At 40.4% G+C, this 20,180-nt stretch overlaps 2 protein-coding genes across 3 annotated transcripts; both read right to left on the bottom strand.

Annotated features, from left to right (window-relative positions):
* Positions 1-494: 494 nt before the first annotated feature.
* On the bottom strand, positions 495-4,738 carry LOC114545820 (protein FAM111A-like). 2 transcript variants are annotated; one of them, XM_028564360.1, is made up of 4 exons: positions 4,705-4,738; positions 3,658-3,729; positions 3,177-3,227; positions 495-3,080 (listed from the first exon to the last, which is right to left on the bottom strand). In XM_028564360.1, exons 2-4 carry the CDS (start codon positions 3,673-3,675, stop codon positions 1,434-1,436), a joined length of 1,716 nt encoding a protein of 571 aa, XP_028420161.1. In that variant the 5' UTR covers positions 3,676-3,729; positions 4,705-4,738; the 3' UTR covers positions 495-1,433. The 2 variants fall into 2 exon arrangements, with proteins under 2 accessions (XP_028420161.1, XP_028420160.1); XM_028564359.1 differs by having other exon boundaries at positions 4,619-4,734.
* A 998-nt stretch (positions 4,739-5,736) lies between these two features.
* rnf175 (ring finger protein 175) lies at positions 5,737-17,700 on the bottom strand. The gene is made up of 9 exons (XM_028564109.1): positions 17,526-17,700; positions 17,175-17,212; positions 16,844-16,985; positions 15,620-15,774; positions 14,208-14,315; positions 10,849-10,969; positions 9,542-9,675; positions 7,977-8,078; positions 5,737-6,825 (listed from the first exon to the last, which is right to left on the bottom strand). The coding sequence occupies exons 1-9, from the start codon at positions 17,544-17,546 to the stop codon at positions 6,705-6,707; spliced, it is 942 nt and encodes a 313-aa protein (XP_028419910.1). The 5' UTR covers positions 17,547-17,700; the 3' UTR covers positions 5,737-6,704.
* Positions 17,701-20,180: the final 2,480 nt, after the last annotated feature.

Below are 20,180 nucleotides of genomic sequence, written 5' to 3' on the forward strand. Positions count from 1 at the left end.
ATAAAATGAATTTGAACAAAGGAAACATGTTTATTGGCATACTCCAAGTACCGCACTTGAGGTGCACAGAAATTACATTTTCTGCTACTTTCTACTTCCACTCCTCTACATCTCAGACAAAAATATAAATATATTACTATGTTTTTTAAAGTTACCAGGCTTTTATGTTGTTTTGTATATTTGCATTACTGTGAACTACTGTGACTGTCAACAGTCGGCCCAATGTGTCCCGGGCCTTACAGGGTCGTGTTGAGCAGGAGCTGGTCCCAGATTAGGCAAGGGGCGGGGTATCCCCTGCAGGGTCACTAGGCTATCACAGGGCTGACACAAAAGCCCCTTTTCACACATGTACTGCAAACAAAAATTATCATTACCCAGCAGAGCTGTGTATGACAACGCAAATGCCTGAATCGTTTGGATCGGACATCAAGTGGTCTTAACCCTGCCAGTTACCTTGTACAAAGTTTGTGTAATGTCCGATTGAGCCCAAAGCATAAGAATTAACACTGATGATTCTATCGACTCGCTAAAAAACCTGGAAGAAAGCAAACATCTGAGGGTGAAGCACAAGGGGGATTTACACAAAGACGGAAACGAAAATGTCTCTGAGAAAAGATGAGATTCAGCACTTTCTGTCGGTATGGACTAACGCCAATATCATTGGACATATTCAAGGAATGGCAAGAGACTCCGTTGTTTATGACCAAATTAGAAACCGGAGTACTGTGACTGTGGTCTAATCTGCATCCTTCTCATTCTATCCAGGCACCATCCCTTGCCTAAACCCAAACAGAGTATTTATATTAAGTTTGAATGCGTCTGACACGGCTACATGTGAGAAAGGGAAACTCCAGACAAAGTCTGGAACTGATTGCTCAAACATTGTCTGGAGTTCAAATGTTGAAACGGTTCTAGAGGCCGAAAACCATTCACGCTCACATTGACACTTACGGGCAATTTACAGTCAACAATTAGGGGATGGTGCTAACCACTGCTCCACCGCTGTGCCCAAATACATTACTAATGTTATAAAAGCAACAATAAGTGAAGAAAAAAAAACTAAAAGTTAAATCAGTAACAATACCAAACTCCCTAGCCCAACCTTTCCCTACATTTTGTTTTGGACAAATTTGAATTTAGCGAGATGGTTGATCATTTGGTCACTGGGAGGACAAAGATTGTATGAACTACAAAATAACCTATGCAGCCAGATGTGATATGAACATCTGAACACTTAATTAGTATCCATTGACTCAATGTAGTCCAGGAGCTCCTCAGGGTCTGCTGTCTCATCCTTGTGTATCTGTCTGCTTTCCTTCAGCTCAACCTCAGACTTAAGGAGCTTTTCTAGGTCTGAGTTTCCCTTCACCTCTTTCTCAACTCTCTCCAACAGCTTCTCCTGTCGTCTTTCCTTCAGCGTACTCACAAAGTGTTCAAATATAGGAAGCAGAGATTGGGCGAACTCTATCACACTCTTTTTTGTGGTTTTGGAACTCATAAGGATATCCATTGGTGTGCAAACCAAAGACTCGACCACGAGCATCAAACACTGGGGAGCCAGAAGAGCCGTGATACATGAAAGTGTTGTAGGTCCCTACTTTGTCTGCTGTTTTTCCACCCATCATTATATTTTCAATCCCTTGCTCTTTAATAAGGTGATCCCTTAAGCAGACAATGAAAGGATTGTCTGTGTATGGATGTAAATGATCACGGACAGCCTGAACCCTCTTCTCTTTCTCAATGATAAATGTAGGATCCATTTTTTTCACTCCTCCAGCTGGGTGACCAATAATACAGGCTTCACCATCCCGAGGCATTGGACCAAAAATCTTCAGGAGTCCTGGTGGCACCTTCATTTTCTTTGTTTGTGTTGAGTGGTTTGATTTCTGGCTCTCAGGATTGAGTTCAAGTACGGCATAATCGAGACCACCCTCAGTGCAGCAGATGCCAAGGTGAGCCACTTTGAAGTAGTAGTCATTTATGTGCGGCTCAGGATCTTCATGGTTAAAGAGAGCAAACACATCTACATCCTCCTTCAACTTTTGTCCTTCTACACAACCTCTGAATAGGTGTGCGTTGGTCAAGATGAAGTTGTCAAACAGCACAAAGCCTGTTCCCTGACTAATATCCCCAACAACCACTTTGCAAACTGACTCGCCCAGTTTCAGCAGCTTCCTGACTCTGTGAACTTCACTGAATGACTGTTCAATCTTCCCAAAGTTTTCCTTCCTCAGTTTCAGTGCTTTCTGAAAAGAATCACCAGGGAATCTACTCTCCATAAATGTTTTGAGATCTGGAAACTGGCGACGCAGTATTTCATAAATCTCCTCTTGGTCGACAATGTTGCCACTCTTTTCCATCACTGCTCTGACACTGACTCCTCTCTTTTCCACCACTGCTCTGATTTTTCTCTGCTGTGCTTCATCTACAGCTGGCGTTGTGTCAGACCTCTGTGGTGAATTATTTGATGAACGCGAGCTATCATTTGCTCTCTTGTTCCGTGGAAGACATATCTTGAATTTTTTATTATCCAGGTTGTCGACCTTCTGTATTTGTTCGGTGGTGCATTTCGGATTTTTATTGTCAGTCAGAGTGAAGTCGCCCAGTTGATCAATGAAGCGACCGTCTCTTTTCAGAGCCTCTTTGACAGTCATCCCCTTCTCCCCATAGACACACAGATACTTAAACTCTTTGACAGCACTGTTTCTGAAAAGGTTCTTTTGTTTGGTGTTTTTTCCTCCCTCTTTGTCAATGTAAAAGACAGAATACTTGTCCCGTGACTGTATTGGTCTGTAAAGTTGGTCTTGGGCCACTTCAACCTTTTCTGGTTTGAATGATATGAACAGAAACTCACCTTCCCCAATACAAGAACAAGGGAAATGTGTTGCAACAGTATACTCCTTATCATCTTTACCCAGCTGAATCACAATATTTTCATCTGGACACGTCTTCATCTTCTTCCAGTACTGCTCAGTTGATTGTATCACCTCCAGAACGGTGCGAGGTTGATCGCAGTCAATAGCGTATTCATTAGAGTCAGAAGAACTGAACATCACGGTGAAATGATGCAAATGTCCGACCTGCAGGAAACCAGAGTGAAAACAAAAAGTTGCACATTCTTGTTGATGTCATAAACATGCTGACTTTCTGTCCATGCAGGGTATTGGTCTACTCACCGGGAGATCAAAACGGCTTTCCTCCTTCACTCTCGCTTGGCTGCTAAAAGTCTGCAAAATCAGAACAGGATTGAGATTTACTTTTTTAGGTTTAAAGGGTTTGATAAAATACTTTATTGCAATACATTTCTGACATATTAAACATATTCTGAACATTAGATAAATATAAAATGCGGATTCAAATTAAATTGTCATTTTCTTCTAGACAATATCATATGCACCTGTATATATATGAACTCTTTCTACCTTCATCACAAATAACAAATAGAGCTAATAGACTGGGCGATATGGCCTTAAAAAAAACTACGGGAGCCCAAAGGGGAGCGTCAGCGGATGTTAAAGAGAAAAAACAATTGTCATTTAATCAAGTCGACGTGAACTACACATTCAAGTTAATCGATAAAATTGATTTATCGCCCGGCCCTATAAGAGCTACACAAAATATGCACATGAATCCTTTCAGGTCGACACTGGAACTTACCTGGTGTTTCTCGGCCATGTTTTCAATTCAATTTTATTTATTTGAGGGATATTTAGAGATGACAGCTTGCTCCTGTAAAGACCATGACATGTTAACACAAGATACTTGATAAAAAAAAGGAATGTCAGTAGGCCAGTATCCAGGGTTATTTTTTGGAAGCACTTGATAATACAGCCTGTAACAGCGGTGCACTGCTGCTACATGTACAGTATATAGCAAAACCCTGGACTCCGATCATCACTACAAAATATAATCAATTAATAAAAAATATGAATGACTTTTACTCACATAACGTTCTCTAGTCATGTTTATTTATATAGCACATTACATACAACAGGGGTAAACTCATGTGCTGCAAAAAAAATCCTGAATAAGAAAAACATACTAACAACATATAAGATAAGGATGTATTACATATATTTTATATGGAAACATATACTGTAAGATAAGATAAAAACGAGATAAAATAGACCTAGTATTATAATAAAAATGAAATAAGTAGGTATTATTTTTAAAAAGAGAATAATGATAAAAACACTGCTTCTGAGATAAAATAGCCTAATTCAGCCGTTAACCATACGTTAAAGATTTACTTAAAACTAAAAACTTGTGAAAAAATGTTTTAGTCTGCTTTTAAAAACAAATACGAGTAGTTAATGTGGTGGAAAGTTCCAGAGCTCAGAGTAGTTAATGTGGTGGAAAGTTCCAGAGCTCAAGGTTTTCAAAAAAAAAGTGGTGCGGACAAAATGACCACCGAAATCGACGCCTATGAGCTAACACACATTAAACATGGCTTGACAGCAACATCGGTTGACAAAAGTACAGAAGTAGGCTCCATTATAACAATGTTACACACCGTCTTTAGCATAATAATAAGCCTATGGGCCGGCATGAAATAGAGTAGCGACTGGTGGAGTTTTCCTCTACTAACAAATGATTATTTATACTTTTTCTAACTCACCACTGGATCTTTTCAGTCACTGGGTCTCTCGACAGAAGAATGCCGTTAACTTTCAGCCTAACAATGTTTTAAAAACAGCAGCTTACTGCGGTGAAAGCAACAAGACGTCCGCCGTCTTCCAGGTGAGAACGTCTTTGAAAAGCCCTCGGTTATCCGGCAAAGAGCAGCTGAGAAGAGAAGAGAGTGCTGATTTGCTACTCTGCTTTGTAACGAGTCACCCGATTGGCTCAGATCTGTATCGCTCAGAAGCACAGATGCTGCATCCATGTAGTGTCGGAATAATCGGAAAAATGTGATCCCCCCCCCCCACTGGAAAAATTCGAAACGGCCCAGAACGTCTGCGAAAATATCACGTAGGCCTACACGAGTTGCCGAGTTTACGTCATATTAAGCAGAAACATGACAAACATATGTACATGTTGGGTTGATGGTAACTAACCTGTTATTAATTAGTTTACATTACATATTTTTGTCCACATGAAATTAGGTTGTCAGCGTAACTTCATTTTTCGTGATACTCACAGACTTTAACCTAAGTAACATTTTCAATGCAGGACTTTTACTCATAGCAGAGTATTTTTATAGTGCGGTATTAGTACTTTTACTTAATTAAAGGATCTAAATACTTCTTCCACCGCTGCTCACGTGTGTGTTGTTGTATTTTAAAAGGCTGGAATATAGGATGCGTGACATAGGAGAAAAGAAACTGAAAAAAAAAGATTTATGCCAAAAAGTTGGAAATATTTGTTAAAATTATTTATCGGAAAAAGATATTGTTTAGGAAGCGGTATCGAATTCACAGGATAGGAACTGGTATAAAAATGTTTTTAAATGATAACCAGCCCTAATTGTGCAAATAGTGTTTACGGTTTATTTCAACTTTATTCTCAATTGTGTAGGCTAATTCCTGACCAATTGCTTCTTATGGAAGAGGATTAGAGTCACATGTGAACAATGTATTTGAGTTTTAAGTTTAAAGTCAGAATTCTGAAGCACCTCGGTGCGTTTTACAGCAGATGATCTTGGTTTGCTAAAATTGTCTTATTTCTAAAGTCTCATTAAACATTTCCTTTCGACCAAAACTGTATTTGTGCACAAACGAAAATCTGACACGTTGATGTGGTTTTATAAATATTTAATAAATACAAAGTTAATATCAGCAGCATTCTTGATAAGAAAGCAACGTTAAATTTGATTTGGCAAAAGAAAGCATTCTTCCTGACAGATGGAAAAGTTTTCCCGGATATAATTAAACCCATTCAAACTGATTTAATTGAGAATAACATCCAAACAAAAGTACACTTCACCTATTTCTCTCTGATCTTTACCCCAAATGTTGTAACTTGTCTAGTTTACATCATGGAGGATCAGCCGATAAGTCTACAAAAATCATTCAGAAACATAACATAACATTCTGACTCCAGCTTCTACAATACAAGTCGACCATTTTGCATCAACCTTAGCTTCAAACAAAATTAAAACATTACAGAACAGACATTGCAAATCAAACTTTTTTTGTAATGAACAAAGTTACATGAAACGTAAACAGTTAAGGTACCGCAACTGTTTGGACAGAACCGTCCGTCACGTCGTCTGCAGATTAACTCTTTAAAAGAACGGTCGTGTTAGTGGTGTGTCAGCAGAGCCAGCAGTGTGCAAATAAACTATTAAACGGTTCAACAAAAAGGCATTTTGAGGATACAGTACAAAGTCAAGCAATGATTTATCACAATAAAAACAACATACATGACAGCAACATTTCCGGAAGTTCCAAACTAAACATGTCTTCCTTGTGTCAAACGTTTTCACGTGATCAAACGTTGGATCTGTGCTCAATTTATTTATTGTTTTGTTCAAGTTGGCAGCGGTTTTGGCATCACAGTGTCCTCTGCACACAGAGACCCGGGACCACCTGGGATCGGTCTGCTGGAAACCGTGCAAGCGTTCAGTCAAGAAACATGTACCGAGGAAACAAAAGACTTCAGAAGCAGCCCGAATCGGGTCCTTGTAGCGCCGACTTTTGACAGTTTGCTGCCAAACGTTTTCACGACTCCAGGACGTACTTACGGCGGAGTTCCTCAGGGCTCTATTCCAGGCCCAGGGAGAAATTAATCCCGTGGACGATACCGATGATGATGGGTTGCCAGGCCACCAGATACCTGAGCCAATCGAGCAGCTGCCCGTACAGGACATGCGTCTTCTCCCAGCTGGCAGGAGATGAAGGAATTAAGGAGAGCGCTCAGACAAAAGAGAGATGATGCTCAGTATTCTGACGAAAATATGGTTCGCTAGACTTTTACGTCAGGCAATGAATAATAATACTTAAATAAAAAGCAAATAGGGTGCATATTATGATGTTGAGTGTATTATAAAAGGCAATTTTAACCTGAAAGAAAAAAAATAGTTTTAAATCTCTGCTAATTCAGGTTCCTACCCCCGTTATTACCTTCGCCTAGTAGCTCATGTATTTCATATTGGTTTGTTTCAACAGGATTACGGATAAACTACAAGCTGGATTTTCATTAAAGTTGGTGGAAGGGTGAAGCACACGGATACACAAGTTATTTTTCGCTTTGTTAACATTGCAAGATAGGGCAGTTGTGCTGCCTTCATCTGGTGTCGGAATAATCAGAAAAATGTGTTCCAAACTGGGAAAATTCACATTGCATTAACATTGGCGGAAGTCTGCGCTCTCCGAGGGCCCTTCGAGTTCTATCGAAAAATACTTCAGGGAGGTTTTAACAGTTGCAGATGATGTGGAGCTCGTGTTCTCTGTGGATGTTCTTCTTCCGAGATCTAGCTACTTGTGGATTGGATGCTGGTGAGTCACGTTTTTTTTGTTTAGCTACTGCTTGTTTGTTTTTCTATTCTGAATGTTAAAAGCTGCGTTTTCATCAGTGGGGAGAATTTTACAGACCTGCGGGTCCTGGGAGAGTTTTAATGGTAGTTCGAGAGTAAATCACTTTGCGGAAAAGTTTTAGATTTGTTAAGCAGCTGCGGATGTTTATTAAGCGACTGTGTGGTCTGGACTAATGCCTGGTGCTAGCTGCACATCAGGGCTGGTTCCTGAACCCCAATAAATTGGCTGATATGACAGTCCAATCATGTATTCCTTTCAGTGAATGCATAAAACATCAATATGAGTTTTAACTTATGTGTTCTATTTATTATTTTTTATTTATAATTAGGAGGGTCTAGTTTAGCTAAAACACTGCAAATGTTATTTATTGTGTAAACTTCTGGACCTAACACATTTTGTTGCTTCAAGTCTTAACATGAATGACAATAAACTAATCTGAAAGAAGACGACACACTTCCCCGTCACTAAGCCAACCACACAGGGACAGTAAAAGGATACGGGTTGTTCATCAGCTTCTTCATGTCGACCTTCTCGTTGCAGTACGGACACGTCTGCTTCTTTCCCACAATGCACCAGCCGCGGATGCAGAACTCGTGGAATCTGAGGGGGCGGGGCTAGTTAAGGCAGAAAATACTGAAGAAATGACTCGGCTTAGACAGTTTGCAAACAGCTTAGAACAGTGTATGCATGTTTAGAACACAACTTAGAAATAACGTTCTTACTGTGAAGACAGAAAACATTTGGATGAAGCTTAAACAATATAAACAAAAATCGTTTACGACCCCACACTACTCATGGCATTTTCTGAGCCGCTGAAACAAAAACAGTCGGAAACATTGCTGCCCCGGTTTCAGTTTGAAACTACGGGGTTACCTTCCAGTCTGGACGGGGCACAAACAGAGATCTTTTGGAAACGACGATGCATGTCAGTCAGTCTTATCGGTTAGGTACCGTATTTTGTGCACTATAAGTCGCTCCGGAGTATAAGTCGCATCAGTCAAAAAATGCGTCATGAAGAGGAAAAAAACATATTTAAGTCGCACCGGACTATAAGTCGCGTTTATTTAGAATTTAGTTTTTTCATCGGTCAACTACACAATAGCACACAGAACAACAGGCTGAATACAGTAGGTGTCCGGTTTGTTAACCTAACACATTAACAGTTGTTGAACTATACAATAGCACACAGAACAACTAGCTACCAGGGCATGGAGCACTGATGTATTAAAAGGCGTGGAGACCTAACTGCACCGTTGACGAGCCCCTCCCGACTCGTTCCTCCAGCTCTGGCCATCTCGCTTTCAGCCTGCGATTAGCCAATTAGCTTTCTTTGTTTTCTTCATTGCAGTAAGAGTCACCTTTTCGCCAGTCCCTCAAGTTTCTCCCTCATTTCAAACTTTCCTTCTGCTGCTGCTCGATTACCGTTTTCGGGGCTGCATATTTTACTACCTGCAGTTTATCTCTTTTCTTTCTCAGTTGTCTTTAGGAGGAGCGTTCTAGTTGTCACAAGCCTAGAGCGCCCTCTCGCGGCTGTAGACTGTAATGTTTTCAGTATGATTTAACATTTAAAAACATGTTAAATTATATATATTTTGATATATAAGTCGCACCTGACTATAAGTCGCAGGACCAGCCAAAGTAGGAAAAAAGTGCGACTTATAGTCCGGACATCCTTGACAGCTTACATCCTGTACCTTTCAATAACAGTTCCACCTCGTCCTCACTCCAAGCTAATAAATCCCTGCTGTTCTATCTCCAAAGTATTTTCTGTATTATTAATTTAAACATCTATGATTTTCATCAACGTCAGACACTCTGTTTCTGGTTTACACCGGCCCGCACATGCCCAGTGTGTGTGAATGGTCATGTGATATGTGTTGTCAGACAAGTTAATACGGACTGCTTAGTCCTGCTGCTGGAGCTAAAACTCCTGTGTGCACAGAGATTGTTTTTTTTGTCTTAAAACGCTGCTTAAAAATGAAACCATAGTAGTGTGGATGTAGCCTGACTGTGAGCTCCCTGTGAGGGCTCGAGAAAGAGAGATCAGCCGAGTTTTCGGATACATGTGTCCGCAGGAGAGCTGGTAGGTGTCTTCTATAAATCCTTCCTCCTCCACGTCCACCAGGATCCTCTGACCGCACACGGCGCAGATGTCGTCGGTCAGGCTCCTGCTGGGCATGCCTCCCTTGTTGTAGTACTACACACACACACACACACACACACACACACACACACACACACACACACACACACACAGTGTGAATTAGAGGTACAGTATTTCAACAGTATATTTTCAACACAACACAAGGCAAATATCGGTTATATAATCTATAATTCAACATAATATTATCTGGATAATAACTAAAAACAAATAATTCGGAAGCTGTAAAGAGTAATGTTGCCATGCATTTAGGGAGTTATTTTGTGGGACTCAACTTGAGCCAGTGGTTTTAAATCTTATATTTTTGGCAAACAAGCACCAATAAAAGCCAGCTGAATGATTTATCAGCAGTTCCTGTTTGCAGTGTACCCATGGATGTAGAGACAACTATCACTGGATTAATTTGATACTAAAGAAAATTTAAAAACATGAAGAGTCTTGGGCAAGTTTTGCACATGGAGCGTCTTTATTCTGTGACTTCTAGGTAGAATTTTGGACGGTGTACTAGTTGGACATCAAGAGATAAGGATATTTCATTTCATTTTTTATTTATTAAACAGGAAAAGATTAAAGACAATCGGGCCTGACTCAGTGTAAAACTGATTTTCAGCAGGTTCCTGCTCTGCAGATCATAAACACCACATACACAACAAAAACTCCTAGACAGAAACAGTAACAAACACACAGACCAGGAGAATGAGCAACAGGGCAAAGCCATAAAGCTGACTTAATGGTCGCAGGTAAACCTCTCCATTAAATAGCGAGCAAATGTTAATTTAAATGATGTTATTGACGTTAAAGTTCTGATGTGCTGTGGAATGCCATTCCAGACTTTAGTGAGAACATAGAAAAAAGATCTCGGTCCATAACAGTTTCTAAAAGCCGGTAAAGGCAAAAGTCCATTTGTAGCAGATCTCGTAATGCGCTCGGACCTTGAACTGGGTTTTGGAACCGACGTAGACAGAGCAGCTACAGTGTGACCATTTAAAATTTGATAATACAGTTTTGTCCCAAGGCTTAATTTATAATTCTCAAATGTCAAGGCATTACACAAAGATAGTGCAGTACAGTATCCTCGGGAAGTGCAAGTCACACTGAATCTAAAAATATGTGCATCAAGTCTGTGTTCAGATTTGAGCTTGAATTTACAAAACTAGTATCGACACGTCGAGTTCTTCATGAATAATCAATAGAAAATATTAGTCCTACCCCGATTGTGGAAGCCATGTAGTCGGAGCAGATTTCCGCAAAGTCTCGGCCCATGACGCCGTAGTAAAGCCCGTAAAACAGCATGATCACACCGACGTCCATCGAGTCCTCTGCCTTGATCCTGCACAAGGACAGAAAGAACAGCCAGCAGTCTCTTAGTTAAGTGGGAATAATTAATATAAGGTGCATTGCCTTTCCAATGAAGCTCACATATAAATTGTGCTTAACTGAACCGAGACACATTTTAGGCTAATTGACAGAGGTGACTTCCAGTCTGAGTATCTGAAAAGACTCCACAAGGCATTTATGGAGGATTTATTATGCTTTCAAATGAAAAGACACTTAAGGTGCTGAGATCAAGCTGTAACCGTTGCGGCCACATGTTTATATTTAAAGAGTTTTGCGGGTTTTCAGGCATGAATCTGCACCGAACCTTCACAGTGTTCCCTAATTGGTCCTGCAGACTGTTTCAGACTTGATTAGTCGATCGATCGATTAGCTGATCAACAGAAGAAAAAAAAAATTAGTGGCATTTTCACAAAAAAAAAGGCCAAATATTCTGTCAAATGAGAGGATTTGCTGCTTTTTGTTGTTGTTGTCGTATATATCACTAGTCATGTTTCCATCTAATTGTCAAGCTAATTTTAAGCAAACTTTTAAAATGTCACAAAAAAAAGAAGAAAATGCGAATTAGAAGCATTTCCATCAACTGGTTTGGAGCAAAAAAATACTACTTTAGATAGCTATGTTTAGGCCTGAGGTTGCACCTAAATGTAAATATTGAGAAAGAAATAAAAGAAGATGTCGGAGGTTAATATGGGCCTAGAGCACATATTATATACACAACCATGTGTGCGCAGCACGTAGCCAGTTAAAAATATACAGTCCGCTATGCATACGTTACGCGTTCAATGTAGCCAAAGCATTAGAACAACAAAAACAATCTGAATTCTGAGAATGAACACAGAACTCCAATATATATAGTCACATTGGCCCTAACCCTCTTCCGTACCAGGACAGATTCAGGAAAGATTAAACGGCTTTTGAGAAAACATTTGGGGGCTGGAGCAACACGTAGATTCGTCACAAGCAGACGTTACGTATGGTTGTAGATTGAAAAAGCGGCTTGCTAAATCCAAGAGTTTAGAAGCTAAGTCCTTTGGCTAAATGGAGAGACGGAGCATTGTACAAGTTGGCCACTTGTGCAGAATACAGGGTTGTGGCGAGACAACCGTTCACCGCTGTGTGCAGGGCCGTACCATTCAAGCTGTTGAACCAATTTGTCAGTTTACTCGACGTGGCTGAGGGACAGGCTATACTGTAGCGCGCCAGTTAGAAAAATGATGCTTAGAACGGTTCTGCTTCAGCTTCGTTGTTAAACCCTTTGCATCCAAACTGCCGTTTCAGTATTTCTGCCTTTCTTGCGTTAATCATGAAAGCTGAGTGACCTCGCAAAGAGCACAGGATGCATCCCTGAGGGCAGAGCGCATGATGTGGAGGAGATGCCAGGCCTGACCAGAGATAAGGAGAAAAGCTACTGATTGCACGAACCAAATAACTAACTTGACTCTCAACTCAAGACACAGCTATGAACAATCTTCAGTCGTTTACTGTACTTATGCTGCGAGTGCTGTAAACTGACTCTACTTGCAGGTAAACAAGCTTTTTAAGAGAACTCCAGTGAATTTTTCCATTCTTTGATAAATTATTATCTTAACAGCACCACAACTCCACCATGCACCTTGTGCCACAAGTGTACGGCGCACTGGATGGGACCTGTATACCGATCCTTCCCCCATCTGATGGATACCGGGACTATAGTAGGGGTGGGGAAAAAAATCGATACAGCATAGTATCGCGATATTTTTCGTGGCAATACTGTATCGATACACAGACGCCAAGTATCGATCTTTTATGATATATGTGTTGGTCAGTTTGTCTGCTTGACGATCACATTTTGCACCAATAAAACTGAAGTGCGATGAACAAACAGAAATGTATATTTTTAGATACAACAGATGTTGACAAAATTGTCCTTTTGGGACAACATTTGAAATTGGGAAAAATCTGAAGTTGGAAAAAAGGTAATATATTGCAATATATCGCAGAATATTGCAATATCTTTAAAATCGCAATAATATCGTATTGTGACACAAGTATCGGGATGATATCGTATCGTGAGGCCTCTGGTGATTCCCACCCCTAGACTATAGTCATCTGAGTGCCACGTTCACTAGATCACAACCCATTGGGCAAAGCTGTTTATGTCTCCCATTTTGTGGCACGTTTTTTTTTTTCGAACTTCGCCAGTTCCATCAACATTTTCTAATGCAACACTTCAAAATACTTTCATGGGAACGTGACTAGGGTTGGGCATCGTTTGGATTTCAACGATTCTGATTTCAATTCCAATTCGGATTCTTCCTTTCGATTCCGGTTCTTATCGATTCTTTGAGTGGTGGAGTTGAAACAGGTCACATGCTTATTTCACAAATTAGAACATTAAACAATGTCTTTGGGATTTGGTTGTACAAAATCAGACATTTAAAAGACGTCATCCTACACTCTGGGAAGTGGCGATGCACATTTTCTTTTTCATTCCTTCATTCTTTCAGTCATCCATTCAATCATTTACGATCTTCACAACTGCTTGACATTTTAAGCGATTAATGTAAAAAGAAAATCGCTTGAAAGACTTATTCATTATGCTGCCTTTTTAAAATCATTTCATACCGGCCTTTTTCTACTTTAAAGAATGCTTTTAATTGTTTCTAACTGTTGTTGTGCAGCTCTGATGTTTTACGTATAGCACTTTAAATGGCATTGTTGCTAAAATTGCTAAACGTATAATGCTATCTTGCCTCGCCTCTGGTGAGGGAACTTTTTACCCTAAAATGAGAGCATTTTCAGCTTTTTATGTGTTATAGGACTGTAAACTGAATATCTTTGGGGTTTTGACTTAAAGATTTAAAGACGTTTAGAGAACTTTAGAGAAGTTGGGATGCACTTTTTTCCCCGCAATTGATATTTCAAGCGGAAAATCTAAAAAGAAAAATTTTGTTTCAGCTCAAATCAATGAACTTGTTCATTTCCTACACCGACACTGACCTGTAACTTGTATTCCTGTAATTCATACCTGTCTTTTTCTATTTTAACACGTTTTGGATTCTTTAATGTTTGATGTTAAGCACTTTGAATTGCCTTTTTGTTGAAATGTGCTATAGAAATAAAGCTGCCTTGGTTTGCCTCAGTGAGGTAACGTTTTAAGTGGGAGTGACTGTGACACAACAACAAATACCACCCTGGAAAGAGTAGGGCTTCAGATGACGCTTACCGGCAGTTTGTCGGTCGAGACTCACCTGAAGAAGACGTTGAAGCCAAACATGGTGAACATGATGGCGAGGTAGCCGAGGACGCCCACTGCGTAGCTCAGCTTGTAGATCAACAGGAACCACTTGTAGACCATCCTGGAGGACACAGAAACACACTTTTGAATAAAAACACATGCAAATGATATCCCAGGGATGTAATTGTGTGTTTGTTTATTCAGAATGGATCACAAATGGATCTGAATGAAGCAGCGTAAAACAAAAAAAGCTAGCTCCCTCAGCCGAATAGTGTGGGTAACAGATCAAAGCAGCAACATAACCAAAGCCCTGGAACCATATAGGAGCAGTGTTTCCTCTATGTTGATTATGTAGTGGCGGCCCACCATGGCAAAATTACTGCCACCACGGTATCAAATCAGAATCTTTCAGGCGTACTGCACTACCATGTATACTGCACATCTGTGGAGGCGCTATAAAAAGAGTAGTATGCAAAAGCTAACTGTAGCGTATAATGATGCGTTGCGGATGCTACTAAGAGTCCCACGATGGAGTAGTGCAAGCCAAATGTTTGTAAACGTGGGGTTGCCAAATTGCCCTGCTATATTGCGTAATCTTATGTACAGGTGTATGTGCAGGCTTTCGAGCTCAGCGAATAGTATCATCGCTGCATTGACAAATCCTGGACTAAGCTCTGTGCGATACTCCTCGGGTACTTGGGCTCACTGGCTTATGAGCCTATCCAGGAGATAAATGTACTGTTTTTATGTCTTTCTTCTATGTAATATGGACCATTTTTTATGTGTCTGAAATAAAGATAATAATAATAATAATAATAATAATAATATCAGAAATAGGGCTGTACAAAAAATGTAGTTGTAGTGAGTCTGTTCTAAGTGTGGACCTGTTATAGATGTTAAGTACCCTGTAGTTCCTCAAAAAATACAGTTCAATCACAACTGAAAATATGCCTCATTGTGTGTGAATAGAGGTCAATAAATATATTTGTGCTGCAACGAAGTGTCAGTTCCGTTTCATACGTAAAACATGTTGTTCGGACAGACCTGCCCCCACTGCTAAAAAAAAATAAAACTCCTAAAGGAAACACTGAGGAGACTTTCTTGTCTCGATCATCTAATTATTACTATCCTTCGCCACGGTCTGCATGCCGACACACTGGCCGACAGCAGTGCTGCAGATGGGGGAGACACGATGTAGCTCAGTTTACCTCACACTCAAGTCAGTCAGTGCAGGACATACACCCAGAGCTACGGGAGCAGCTGGAGAGGCATAGCTTTCTCCCCACCGAATCAAGAAAATATCGGCCGAATATCGCCCAAGCTTGACCCGACCCGACCCACAGGCCGGGTCTGGTCAAGCTCGGGCAGAGAAATTAAACTCTAGCGTGTTTTATAGACACCCAGAGTCCAAACCATCATCCTCACCTCGGCGTCCGGCAGGACAGCGGCTTGCGAGTGGCTCTGAAGATGACGTAGCTGGTGACGACGGAGAACATGCTCCACATGGACAGAAACCTCCACCAGTAGAGTTTGATGGTGAAGTACAGAGGAACCACCCACATCTGGACAAGCGTCACCAGCTGAGGAGGAGGAGGACAGTTTAATATTCCTTTTATTTACTTAAAAGGGATGGTTCAGATGTTTTGAAGCGGAAGGAGTACTGACACAGAAGCTAAAAAATGTCCTGCTGTGGACGGGGGCAGCAGTTTAATTGGACTGACGCTATATTTAGAATATTTGCAGCGCTTTACCTTGCTGTCAGACAGACCTGTACGACGGGAAACTGAGGCTGTTATCTCTGCTCTGTTATTGTGTGACTTTGGTGTTTTAAAAATGGTTAGGAACTACAAAGTGTAGACTATATTTAGAATATTTTCATAGCTTTATTTTGCCATCAAACAGCTTCATTTGAGGTTTCCGCGGGAGGAACTGCAGCCGTTCTATGTTCACGTCAAAGCCATCACTACTTCATTGACACAAACAGTCATTTTACCTCGCAGAACACGGGACTTGTGGTCTGCCGCTGCCTCCATGGCTTAGTTTGTTAGTTAGTTCCTAACACTTTAAAAATCACTAAATCCCCACAATAACACAAACAAATGTGTGGTGATGGAGGCAGCGGTAGAGCAGCAACTTCCATGTAAATGGTGTAAAAAAGGAATCTGCTGGCTTTTAAGAGAGCAGATATAAAGGCTTCAGTTCCCCGTCGTTAAGGACTTTCTCACGGCTAGCTTCCGTGTCGGTACTCCTACCTGCTTCTCCAAGCTGGGGGCGTGCCGACCAACATCTACTGTACCTAATACACTGACTATGGAGATGTAGCTCATACAACCACACTTGTAAAAATCCAAACTGTCCCTTCATATTTCATATAAACATTTCTGTAAATCAGTATACACGCCATTCCCAATCTGTCGCGCAAAAGTGTGACGTCATGGAAAACGATTGTAAAGAGGCCTTAACTCTGACATTTCTCCATGTGTGCATGTATAGGACCTGAGCATGTGTGTGTGTGTATTTCATTTCAGGTGTGTAGTGTGTTCTAACAGAGCAAGTTAATTGTAATTTCGCCACTGGGGATCAATACAAAAGTGTATATATTATTAATATTGTCGTTCTTATTCTCGGTTTCCACCATCAACCGCTCACATTGTAGGACCGGTGGTGCCGCTGCTTCCACTGCACCAGGACGATCTGAGCCACCACCAGCGTGGCGATGAGGATCATCACCATCTCGGCGTGCATGGCCTCGTGACCCCTGTGCTTCACGTGTAGACGCTCATGCTGCACCCTGAACCCAGACAGTAAGAAAAAAAAAGTGTTAGTCGTGAGGCAGAAAGGAACATGACTGGGGATAAAAATTATTATTAATTATATTTATTCCAGTATTTAATAATTTAATAATAATAATAAATAATTATTTTATTTAAAATAAGCATTTTCTGGGTTGTATCATGGGAAAGAAAGTGCTGCTACTCACTTCCAGTTTTCCCTGTGAGTCATTTTCAGCAGGTCGTCCTGTAAAGAGGCAGGGACAGAAATAGCAGCTGTGGGTCTCACTGGACAGTTTTATGTAGGTTAATACAACTTAGTACGCTCAATGAGAAGTAAGCCGGTTATTAAAATTATTATAAAACGTAATGCTTAACAAAAACAAGGCGTTTCTTGTCTCTGATAACGCCTCTGTATTGCCACGTCCCAACAGCAGCAGCAGCATGTAGCTCTAGCACGTAACGTTAGCTACCGTCGACCACTGTTTTGAAGTCAAAAGTATCATCTTTTAGGGTTCACAGTGCATGAACAGGCGCGTTATTTACAACAGTTTACTTACCTGAGGGTGCACACCCGCCATTGTTTGCGTTTTATCCTTCCCCCCCGTTGCAGCTAGCCGGCAAACAGCTAGCAAAGCTAGCACTGCTTTGACAGCAGCTTCCCCACAGACAGCTGCTCCGAGGCGCGGGTATGGAAAGCCAAGAGGGTAAAAATAGTCGCACGTATTGTTATTTGTATATGCATGAGTGTTTGTGTATACTTCCAGTACAACACAAGACAAGGTAAAAATAGTCGTAATTCTCAGTGCAGATAGATATATAAATAAATAAACAGATATTAGATATATATCGGTTTTTAAACACGGTGAAAACTATAAGTATTATGTTATTTTTATATGCATAAGTGTCTGTATATCTGTATACACACTGACCATTGCTCAAGGAATTATCTTTAACTTAAGTAAAAAATAGGAATACCAGTGTAAACACTGTTACAAGTAAAAGTCCTGCATTTAAGAACTTTAAAAAGTATTAGCATTTAAGTACATAACTTATGCATTGGCAGTCAAAGTACAGACATATTGGCATCAGAATACACTAAGTACCAAAAGATAACTCTTGGTTTCAGAATCATGTGATCATTTTAGGCTTACATGGCAGTTTAGCATCCCAAATTATTTTCCAAAAACTGAAGTCCCAAATGATGAGGGTCTTATTTGAGACACGTCAAGGTTAGGGTAGCACAGTTGGTTTAGCAGGTTCATAATTAAGGACAATGTATGGGGAATTTGGGACACTAATACGTTTACACGTGGCCCGCTATTTAAATAAACAGACATTTCAAACTCTACGTTTTCAAAAATAACATTGTGCACAGCTGTCAGTTTTCAGAAATGTGTTTGTTTACACGTACCCGTGTACATGCCATCAAGAGCGTGCCAAACCTGTAGGTGGCAGTGTAACAAGAAGCTCAAGCCCACGTTAGCCAATCAGAATCCCAAAAATAGCAGCAGCAACGAATCATTAAGCTCGTTCGAGATGAGCCAGGTCTGCGCATAATCGATCGGCGATCGCCGCCCAATGCATGCCAGTTAGATTTGTGTCCGACTTGATCTGACGTCATGCACACGTGGGCAACGATAACCTCGAGATCAAGGCGGCCTAGGTTCTGAGACGCAGGCAGCGCAGTGGCTTTTCACCGACTGCAAGACCCAGGCGGACCCAGGGCATGCTGGGAAACGCCGGCCTCTCAGCTGATTGGGTCAGAATCGACTCAACACATTTTATATAAACTTTTTATTGATTTTGAATTGGAGGGATTTTAACTGCCATTTGTCTGATTTAAAGGCTTATTCTGTACAGAGCAAGTCGTGTGGCTGATAGTTACATTTAGAGACTAAATCCGTTCAAGTTACAGATCATCTACAGTGTGTTGATTAAAATCAGCAACAGATCGCATGTAGAGCATTTTGACATCTGATCTGTCATAACTCTATACATTTCTGGGACTTCCTGTTCAGCCTGAAACCTGCTGGAAAACTGACTTGAGAGCAGACTTTTGTCACCGCCCCCAGCTGCTGCCTGCTCTCGTCCACGACTTCCTCCCTCTTCTCTTCCTCGGCAGCCTAAAACTCCGTTTGTCTCAGCTTACATGACAAAGTTTTAGAAAGACTCGTTTCTAGAGGCGAATTCTCCGTTTGAGTGTAAACGAAGGGCACAAATGAAGAGAAATTCAGTTTTTCAAAATGACCATGTACATTTAAACAGGGCCTAAACTGCACGTATACAAGAATTTTAATGTTGCAGATGGTAAAGGTGGAGCTCATTTGAATAACTATCAAACGGTGGGTAGTTTAATCATTAAAATACAAGTTGAATTACATCGTGGATAAACCCAAATCTGCAAAGTAACTCACCCTTGAGATGTAGTAGCTCTTTAAATGATTATTGTATGTACTATGTTTACATGGCCATTTTATGACAAATTTACAGATGTCATTTCAAAAAGTAGCAGACTTAAATCCTGTGTATCAACCAATTCTTTACCACCATATAATGTGCAAAACATGTTTCAATAGCTGCTTATCTGCCATGTAAAAGGTCTTCAGGAGGGAGAAAAATAATAAAAAATGATTGCATGACAGGCCATAGAATTTAGTTAGCAACAGTTGGATCTTTATTTGTTTTGTAAACAAGCGTTGATAAATTTGTAGAGAAATAAACCTAAGACAAAAAAAAAAAAAAAAAAAAAAACCGCTGTCAGACAAACCGAGCTTGATTGTCAAATAGAACGGGATATCGCTCAGACATCCCATAGATATACACTGACTAGATGTCGCCTTGGCTACTCCATTGGAACGAATGATTCAATATAGCTGCCATCTTGGCACGGGGGAGCCACTCCTAACACATTATGTAGGCAAAGGTCTAATGGAAATAAATCAAAAACTCATGCGATTTTCTAGTTGAGAGTTCATTCCAAAAGGTCAGACATTCATTTATGATAGTCCAGAGAAAATTTAAGCTTTTGATATTAATATAATCTACTTCGTGTTCAAAATGTAAGGCCTAGTGCTAGTCGGCCTAGGTGTATTACTCACGTTCCTCCACTTAAGTCAAATTAAAAATGAACTATCGCCATTTACCTAGTAACAAACAAAACAAAGACTAATGTGTTAATACAATGAATATTTATCATAATCAGTTCACAGATC

The sequence above is a fragment of the Perca flavescens genome, chromosome 19 (genome assembly GCF_004354835.1).
Source record: "Perca flavescens isolate YP-PL-M2 chromosome 19, PFLA_1.0, whole genome shotgun sequence".
Taxonomy (NCBI): Eukaryota; Metazoa; Chordata; class Actinopteri; order Perciformes; family Percidae; genus Perca; species Perca flavescens.